At 40.3% G+C, this 9,709-nt stretch overlaps 1 protein-coding gene across 1 annotated transcript; it reads left to right on the top strand.

Annotated features, from left to right (window-relative positions):
• Positions 1 to 416: 416 nt before the first annotated feature.
• Positions 417 to 9,336, top strand: FAM114A2 (family with sequence similarity 114, member A2). The gene is made up of 13 exons (XM_010296988.1): positions 417 to 620; positions 838 to 937; positions 1,389 to 1,484; positions 1,778 to 1,890; positions 2,857 to 2,991; positions 3,159 to 3,317; positions 3,933 to 4,056; positions 5,047 to 5,126; positions 5,830 to 5,958; positions 6,171 to 6,310; positions 7,085 to 7,157; positions 7,699 to 7,752; positions 8,483 to 9,336. Exons 1-13 carry the CDS (start codon positions 417 to 419, stop codon positions 8,582 to 8,584), a joined length of 1,509 nt encoding a protein of 502 aa, XP_010295290.1. The 3' UTR covers positions 8,585 to 9,336.
• The last annotated feature ends 373 nt before the right edge of the window (positions 9,337 to 9,709 follow it).

The raw sequence follows: 9,709 nt of genomic DNA, 5'->3' as shown, positions 1-9,709 counted from the left end.
TCCCATTCATATCTGACACCCTTCAAAAGCAGCCAGCCCAAGCAATTTGTTTTAGCTTTTGATTGGTGAAGCAAGTTATGGATTATCTGAAGGCCTTTTGTACCTTTCATTTGCTTTTCAGAATTAGAAACCTGTTTCTTTCCTGCAGAGAGGGTGTGTCTGTTAGATAAACCCATGTGTTTCTATGGGACTTTAAACTTTCAAGTGTGACATTTCTTCCAGTCAGATGTAACTCAGTGTACATACTCCCTTAAAAACATAATCTGTTTGTGCAGGTATGTGTGGCAACATGAAGGGATTTCTGTCTTAGTTGTGTTTAATTATTTAAAACACAAATGTGATGCTTTTGAACTAATGTCAAAGTATACAAGGGAGTGATTACTTTATCAGATTTGCTTTCTATGGATGTCGTAGTCATGTCTGAAAAAGATAGCAGTGAAAACCTGAAAGAAGAAACTTCTTACAAAGGTGAAAATGAACAGAAGACAGAGGAACTTGGCTGTACTGAGAGCAACGAAGAGCAAGAGCTTGAGCCTGTGCCTGGGACTCGGAAAAGACCTGAGTCCAAACCCCCAAGCCAGCCTGCTGCCACAGAAAAGCCCACAGCTGAAACCCTCAAGGTATGTTCCTGTGCTAGCTCTGAATAACATGACTACACATTTCATGGCTTTGAGCACAGAAGAATTCTGTGCATAAGCCCTGCTCCTTTTGTAAAAATTTACATTGCTGTTTTTCTGAAAAGAAAAAGCTGCACAAAAGTTAAACGTCACAGACTGCTTGTGTTCTTCTCCTTACCCTAATATGTGCATCGCTCTCTTCTGCTTTTTTTTATTAAAGGTATCGGGTTCTCCTCCTGCAGTTCACACAGGATGGGGGTATTGGGGAAGCTGGGGGAAATCTCTTCTGTCAACTGCGTCTGCTACTGTAGCTACTGTAGGTAAGGCTCCTTCTGGTATTTGATAATATTTCAAGTCTCAAGCTAGTGCTTTTGAGCTTGTTTCTAGAGGAGATTTCTGCTACAGAAGCAATTATTGGAAAAATGTCAAGAGAATTATTCAAGTAATGGGGAAAACTTGTACCAAAATGTACAGTGAGATTAATGAGATACAGCCAAAATTACTTTCAAGTTTTTAAGATGTTTGCATAATTTCAGCTGGTATTTTAAACTGGTATTCAGCTGGTATTTACAGCTTGATTTAAAAGCTGAGGTGAAACCTGGGTTCATTACATTGGTAAGCAAGCTGGACAGTAGTAGCTTTAAGTGCTAGGTAAACTGTCTTGAACAGGAGGAATCCAGAATAATAAAAAACAGTATGCAGCCCTGATCCTGTTTCTGTTCTGATTTCTCTCATACCTCATGGTTAAAGTAATACTGCTGTCTTCTCTAGGTCAAGGTATTTCAAATGTCATAGAAAAAGCAGAAACAACCCTTGGGATCCCCAGTCCTAGTGAAATCTCTTCAGAGACTAGAGATGCTATAAGAGGTCAGTTTTTACTGCGTAATAACACCACTGAAACGTTTCTCATAACATAATCAGCCTCAAAACAACATCACCTCACCCTGCATCTTGCATATTGAGGTAGATATCTGTGCTAAAATAATACTCTATTGCTTCCTTCTGTTAGCTCTGAAAAGGAAAATAATCTGGGTAGGAAAATAATCTCAATTCTAGCCCTCCTCCTGGCTGACACTTGGTGTTTGTTAATTTTCTCCACTCTGCAGCTGACAGGATCTTTCCTGGGAGTGAGGAAGTTAATTTTCTGCCTTCTAATGCAGGAAGTGAGAATCCTGGTGCTAGCAGCACAGATGCAGTTGATGATGGCCATTCCTTTCCTATTGCTGGGGCTCTTGGAGTTTTATCAACCATCTCTACTGCTGTCCAAAGCACAGTGAGTGAGTTGGGAATGTGGGAGAAAATGGGTTTAACAGAGCGTTGGGGTTTTTGCCTTTCGTCTTGAAACATTGTAAGAGGAAGCTTTTAATTTTGATTTTTGGGGGGGGAATGGTGAGAAACTGTTTCAACCTTCAGATCTTTATCCTGTGCCTTGCTTCTAAATGCCGCTTAATGTGTAAGTTGTCTTGAATGTTGATAGTTCTGTATTAAATCTTGATACATAACAAAAAAAAAAAAAACCCTGACGGTGGACTGTGTAGTGCATGCATTCCTGTGCATGTCACCTCTGTGCTCTATTATCTCTGCTCCCTTTCTTTAGAGTATTTAGGTAAATGCAAGGTCAGACTCATTCCTAGAATATTTCCAGTGATTTCCACAGAATTGTCTAGAGATGAAATCCATTCTCCTCTTCAAAAACTTCTGTGAAATTAGCCCAAATTGCTTGGAAATCAGCTTGCTCCTGTGACCATGAGAAACGCACTTCAAAGGAACCCATTACCCTTACAAACTGTGCTTTTGTGATCTGCTGTCTTGTCAATTTGCCTGTGAATCTGAAAGAGCTGCAGATGGAAAGCTTGCTTCTGCTTTTTCAGGCGTGAACAAGAGTTAGGAACCAAAACCCACGGGTCTAGTGTTTTCTGATTGGAAGGATGAGCACTAAATACTCTAATGTGCTGAGAACCAGCTTTCTTACAAAACAAAAATGTATTTCCCATCGGATTGCTGCAGCCATCTGACTGCTATATTAAACTATTGGATGATAGTGTGTTGTGGCTTTTTCCATGTCCTTCTGCTGTCTTCGTGGTAATTAGGGTTGAATTTTAGGGTAACAAGGATCATTTTGGCTTTTATGTGAGTGTCCAGCATAACATTGCTGATACAAATCCCCCAATTCAATTTCTTCAATAGTATAGTCATCTGCGAGTTATATGCACTGTCTATATCCAAATCTGGTTCCTAGGGAAAAAGTGTTATTAGTGGAGGTCTGGATGCCTTGGAATTCATCGGGAAAAAGACAATGGATGTAATAGCTGAGGGAGACCCTGGATTCAAAAAAACAAAGGGACTAATAAACAGAAACTCTACGTTATCTCAGGTATGGCAGTTCCATATCAGCTTCTCATTGGTCTTTCTCATTTCTTCTCCCTTCCTTTGTGGTCCTGTCATTAAGCAACCGTTTTTACTACTGAACCAAAAACCTTCTCCTCCCCCCTATTCTGTATCTTCTGGCACTGACCCGAGTCCTCTGCTTTTCTTTTTCAGGTCTTACGAGAGGCAAAGGAGAAAGAAGAGCAGCAGACAGCTACTGAGGTTGCCATGGCTACGGAGAAGAAAGCCCATTATGGGTTACTGTTTGATGAGTTTCAGGGTCTTTCACATCTGGAGGCCTTAGAGATGCTTTCCAGAGAGAGTGAATCAAAGGTAATGGCCTTGAGCAATTTGCCTTCTATTTTAAGTGTAGCTGAGCGGCGGGGGGCGGAAATTAGAAATATATGCATATACATGTAAAATCAAGTGCTCAGAAGTTGGTATAAAATGATTGATTACACATCTTCACTTTGACGCCTGCATTATGATCTGGTGTTTACCTCGGGAGCATTATGTCCTGTCCTCAGTTCCTAAAGCCATTCTCTTTACCCAACTAGCCTCAGTTCCTGCATGTCTTCAACAACTATTCACAAGTTACTCTTTCCTCATACTCATTTGTTTGTTGCCTTGGTCTGGAGGAGAGTATTGTAAGCACAGTAGAGGTTGGCCTCTCTGTCTTGGGGCAGGGAGGAGGGCAGATCAGCATGCAATTTCAGAAGTCATTCACTTTTTTTTCAATTAAAGAAATTTGAATAACTCCTTAAAAATCCAGGCTTCACAAATAGGTCTTTTTCCCTTTCCTCCTTCCTGTAGGAAAATACCACTCTCTCATTAACATCAGTCTGTAATGTTTTTACGTGCAATGTAAACCAGTGCTGCATCTTTTATCCTGTTTCTTTTTCTTGTTGCATTTATGATTCTCTTTTTGGCTGTGCTGCCCCTAACTAGGTGAAATCGGTTCTGAATGCCCTCTCTGGAGAAGAGTTGGACATGCTGAAGGCAGAAATGGAACAACTGAAAGAAGCATTTTCTTTACCTGAATTCTTTGAAGAAGAAGAGGAAGAGAAGAAGGGTAAGAGCGCCCCAGCTTCTGTGAGGAGAAGCTGGTTCTCAATTAAATTCTCAGTGTAGAACCAATCAGCCCTGATCACTAGCAATGGGCATGATGCCAAAGTTATTCTTTAGCTGGATGCTTAATCCTAAAGCCGTCTGTGGCTAGGAGCATGACAGGTAGCAATACCCTTTATCTCTGGAAAGCTGTTATGCATTAATTCTGTAGCAAGAACAATTTCTTGCCAGAACAGGATTAGAGTTTCTTGACTCCTGGGCAGTTCATACATCTGACCTTGAGCCAAGATGCAAATTCAGAGAGATGCTGGGTTTCCCTGACCATGTGGGAAAGACTGTGAATGGAGTTTTCCAACCTGTGGGAAAGCAAAAGCCTTTTTATTTATTCTTTAAATGAGAGTTAGCCACACAGACTGAAAGACTCAGAGGTGCCTCCGTACACAAGAGCCATCTGATTCTTGAGGATTACACAGATTTAAATGTAAATTTATTGCATTGCTTTTACCTAAGTGGCTCATCAGGGAGGGCTTACACACCTGCACTTGCTGTCATTTAACATTTAATGTATCTTTTATATTTGCACATGATGGATCTCACAGCCTTCCCCCCCACAGTTAACATCTGCCCTGCTGTATATAATAGGAGAACCATGGGCTTTAAGTGATATTTCAGACTCTCCAAGGTGATGTGCAAGTTAGTGCGTTAAAATGTTGCCTGGGGAGTGGGGGAGAAAGGGGAATTACCTTGGCTACAAAACCAGAATTGAGAAAGCAAAAAATAACCTTCTGGCATTGGTGTCTCCACCTTTTTAGAACTTATCATGTAAATTGTATTTAAAAAGACCTGGTTTGTTGCATTCTTGCCTGAGGTGATGATTCAAAGAAAAATATAGGAAACAGTTGACAGATTTGTGCAGAACTAGTTGTGCATTGAAGTGCTGCCTATTCATGTATCTGTCCTTTGTGTGGATTCTTTAACCTTTCCTGTCCTTTAGGAGATGAGGAGTTCACAAAAGAAGTAACAGAGTTGTTTTCAGAATTGCATACCTCTTCAAAGCCGGACAAACTGATCATGGTGAGTTATTTCTCATCTTCTAAAAGCTGGAGAGATTCCTCACAGGAACTGCTTCTCAGTCCTGCTTTGCTTGTGAAAATATCAAATGCATGAAAACAAGATGTGTTTTAGATCCTTTGACAATGGTAGGCAAAAAGACATGGGCCTTTTCCTTTGACTTTATGGGGCAAAATCATGTTCTGTAATGTCTTTGGCTCTGAATCAGTAGACAACAGTGCGTCTTTGCCATGTCACTGGGCAGTAATAAGTGGTAGCAAAGATGGCTGGGAGCAGTAAGCCTTCAGCCACCACAGTGAAATCAACCTATAGGCATTAATTGAAGCTCTCCTCTTGGTACAAAGCAGCTGGTTTCACTACGTTCAGAAGTTGGTATGAGGTAGAATTGCCTTTCTTGCCTTCATTTCACTACCCTTCAGATCCACCAAGTGGCAGCAGCATTCTGCAGGCATGTTTTAAAGCATCTCTGTTAGTTGTGGTCTTGCTGGTGAACTCCAGCAACCGGTGCTAGAGGAATGACTGCCTGCAGCTACATCAGTGCAGCCAACTCTCTACCAAGTCCTGAAGGCACTAGGATCATTTGTCCTGGTTCCTCTCACTAGCTCAGGAGTTGTTGCTGTTTCCTTCCTCTAGAGAGATACAATACTCCATGTTTTGTGATATGCTTCATTCCAGTTATTAAATACTATGGCCCATCTTCATACAGGTGAGGACATCTGCTCATGAATGGATAGCACGGTTCAACAGTAGTCTTCCTAAAGAAGAAAAAGAGAGTGAAGAAAACCAAGAAGGAGAATCCAGAGGTGGTGACCATGATGCTAAAAAATCAGTAGAGGTAATTAAGCAGTGAAGGAAGAGAATATCTAACCACAGTTATCTGGCTGCTGTTACCGCTGTGATTCCTAGAGTTTATGGGTTTCTCTTTCTGTGCAGATTCTGAGGACTGAAAGGGCAGTGTAGTGATAGTATGTTGTGTGATTCACTTGTTTTAAATAATAAAACCTGCTAGTTTTTGCATGGTATGGGGGATCTTTTTAACTCTTGCAGGATATTCATGCGTTTGCCATAAGAAATCTGGCTGAACTGACAGCATGCTCCATTGAAATGTTTCACAAAACTGCAGCTTTATTTCTACATGGTCAGAAACAAGAGGCAACAGCCACAGACAGAGCCAAGTCCCTTTCACAGTAAGTTCATCTCTTAGTAAATGTGTAGCACGTAATTACTTAAATACTGATAAAACTAATTCTTTGCAAATCCGTGGGATGCAGGGCTCTTGAATTCTGCGTATGTGTTCAAAGTTGCAATGGATGGCATGACTATCTTCCAGCAGATTTTAGCTGTCTCTTTGTTTTGGCATAAAGGCATTTCTTGATAAGAAAGAGGAAACCCTACTTGAAAGCTTTTATACAGCCAAGAAGAATATTTGCCCTAAGCTCGTGCCAGTTAGTAGATAGACTTTTAAAAAATGACAAAGCAGTTTTATAAAAATGATTCTTAATTACCTCTTTGTTAATCATTTAGTATGTTAGGTATGTGATATTTTAAAACTACTACAGTAATTAGTAGACTGATCTTACCAATAATGCATGACATGAAGAGGTTTTTCTTCTATGTCAGGAGATACTTGGCAAGTGTTTGAAGTATGGAATACTTTCTAATTTCGAAAATGACATTTGTCAGTTAAAAAAGCAAGTTAGTACTGTTCCTTCCTGAATGGATGTGTCTGTCCTCTGAATGCTGTTTCACATCTTCAGCTTTAATTATTTATTTTTTCCACCTTTCCCCTCCCTAATTTATTTGGGGAATGTCTGGACCTTCATATGCTGTTTGTATGTTGTGTATCAGTTTGGTTCAGTTAAGCTTTATATACACGAAAACAAGGCATTTGTGTTTTAGAGGAATGCTACAAGTAAGTTCTTTGTAGACTACTACATGGTTTTCCCACTTTTCTTCCACAGAATGACAATTGTGCTCTGTAAAGAACTGTCAACTTTCTCTAAAGAGTTCACTACGTGCTTAACAACTGCAGGGGTAAGATCTTAGGAATGAGATGTCATTAGCTGATTACAGCCTTGGGATCTTCACCACAAAGTGTTTTTTGTGTTTGCACATTTATATATGCATTTTTTTTCCCCGTGAACTGATCGTCTAGGTCCCTGTTCCCCAGACTGTGGCAGCTGAATGTACGCTGAGCTTTTGAACGCCTCATGCTACATTCAGCCTGGCACAGAGTCGGGGTGGGAATTGGTGCTGACAGTACTAAGGAGATAGAAGAAAACAAGCATTGTGATTCTGCTGTTGTGGATTTTCCAAACACTCGGGTGTCACTGAAGATAATACCGTTTCGCTAAATTCTCCAGTTGTCCACAGTTCATTTGAAGATTTATTGTCTGTATTCATATACGACTTAATGTTGGGTGTATGTGGGTTACTTTGTTCTTATTTGCATGCTACAGGGCATGACTATAGGAAAGCCACGGTGATTTTAAACTTCCTGAGGATTTTGCTTTATCTTGCTTGAAGAAATGTCATCAAATTTTCAATCAGGATAATATATGTCTGATCTCTGCAGGTCAAAGAGAAAGCAGATGTGCTTAATCCGTTGATCACTGGAGTGTTTTTGGAGGTCAGTCATGCTAAAGTTAAAACTTCAAGCTAATACTTAAAAAAATAGATATGCTGTTTTTTTGCACTTCAGTGTCCTTATGCATACTAAGTTCTCTAATCCATGGTCTAAGATTCTGCTTACCTATCTGATAACTTAAAAGTTTTAATAAATGTCTGTAGATTTATACAAGAGATGAGTTACTTGGAGAAGAGTGCACCTTATGTGATCTCAGCTGACAGTTATGATGGGTCAGAAGACACACATTAAATTCAGCAGTCTGGATTTCTAGAGTTTTAAATGTCCAAAGTCAAACCTTAGACAAGCTCATAAATTAGCATTCAAGAGTCCCAACACTTCCCTGCTGTTAAGTTGGTTCTCAATGCTTGTAAACTTCTGAGGTGTGGTAGGAAACAGGTGTTTCCTGTTGGTGTGTTCTTCCTTCCTGCCACAGCATGCTTATGCTTCACTTTGAAATACATTCTTCTCATATATTATTGAAAACAGTATCCTACATTTGGATTGCACCTGATGTTGTTTGGAGGTTTTTAAGTCAGTTGCTTTTTTGCCTGGTGACATAAAGCCCCTTGAAAACTTAAATTGATTTCTAGAATGAAGCCTTAAAAATCCAACAAGTACCAGGCTTCTGTTTATGTGCATTAATCAATGCTGTTTGAAATAAGTATGTGGTTAGTAAAGCTGATTGGTAGCATAATTATTCATGTGTGTATTTTGATTTTTTTTTCCATAGGCTTCGAACAGTGCTTCATATATCCAAGATGCCTTCCAGCTCTTGTTGCCTGTACTGCAGATCTCTCTTATTGAGGCTAGAACGGAACTATCACAGCAATAAAAATCCTTCTAATTGAGAACTTTTTGACCTTCCCACTTCGTAGTTTCCGTGCTGGAGAATGATGTAATGGCTGTTATTAAAGGGAAAAAGATTAACTCTGATCACTGCTGCTGCAAGAATGGTGATTAAATGCAGTCTGGCAATGACAGCTCTTACAGCGCATTGTGAGATGTGATTAGCATAGTCCAGGCTGGTGGACAACGTGACAGACTTAAAGTGCAGATTTCTTCCCTGTTCTCATGGACTGCCTGTATCTTTTTCACTGAAATCCCTCTGCTGTATGTGTTATTAACAAGCTCTTTGGAGAAGCTCTCTGGACTGTGAAGACAATGCTGGAGAAGAGAGTAGCAGCTGGCTAGTTAAAGAGTTAGCTAAAATCTTGGTGTGATTTTTTTTTTTTTTTTAAAGGCAGAGAGACATAATTAGGTTCCTGATAGCACTGCATTGGTATTGAAGTGAATATTGGGTAGGAGGTGTGAGAAAAGGCAAATATTTATGATTATGAACCTTGCCATTCCTAGGCTGGGAAGGATAGAGCAGAGAGGATTCCTTCTCAAGCTGTTGTTGCTGAAGAGAAGCCCTGGCTTGCTGAAGATGTCTGTTAATGACTCGGGGATGTGGGACGGGGACTCTCACTAGGGTGCTGTTTCTCATTCCCTTGCAGAGTGCTTGCTTCAGCACGAGCTGGGAAATTGCTGATCTGACCCTAAGAATGTGGCTACTTTGCCTTATAGCAATAAATGAGAACTGGCTAAAAGAGATTGATTCGTGTTTGGGCAATTCAATGAGAGAATTTAGCGGGAGGATTCCCCTTTTTCAGTGCAGCTTGACATGTCAGCCACAGACTGTTCACAAACTCAGGTACTGCTTTTCTCCTGTTTCTGTGTAAAAATACAGTAATGCAATGCTCCTTCTTCTTGGAAGGTATATTAAAGTAGAGGGAGAGGAAGCAATTTGGTTCTGTTAGCGGGAGTCCTGATTTGTCTCAGAAGCTGCTCCACATATGGTATCTGTTTCTTTGTGCTGTGAAAGTTCCCTGCTTTGTTCCTTTTTGCAATTTCTATCTTTTGAGCCTGCCCATTGGGAGGGAGCAGCCTCTGTTGGAATCACAAGAGCAGAAATGCA

Source organism: Phaethon lepturus, unplaced genomic scaffold (assembly GCF_000687285.1).
Source record: "Phaethon lepturus isolate BGI_N335 unplaced genomic scaffold, ASM68728v1 scaffold45281, whole genome shotgun sequence".
Taxonomy (NCBI): Eukaryota; Metazoa; Chordata; class Aves; order Phaethontiformes; family Phaethontidae; genus Phaethon; species Phaethon lepturus.
Note: the sequence above shows the minus strand (reverse complement) of the source record. Positions and strands in the feature narration are given on the sequence as shown.

What these genes read in the sequence shown, in the direction of transcription:
- FAM114A2 (XM_010296988.1), top strand. Translation starts at nt 417, where the DNA reads ATGTCTGAAAAAGATAGCAGTGAAAACCTGAAAGAAGAAACTTCTTAC. An exon ending in GAAACTCTACGTTATCTCAG is followed by an intron (nt 2,992 to 3,158) that starts GTATGGCAGTTC and finishes TTTCTTTTTCAG; the next exon opens with GTCTTACGAGAGGCAAAGGA. An exon ending in ATGCTAAAAAATCAGTAGAG is followed by an intron (nt 5,959 to 6,170) that starts GTAATTAAGCAG and finishes TAACTCTTGCAG; the next exon opens with GATATTCATGCGTTTGCCAT.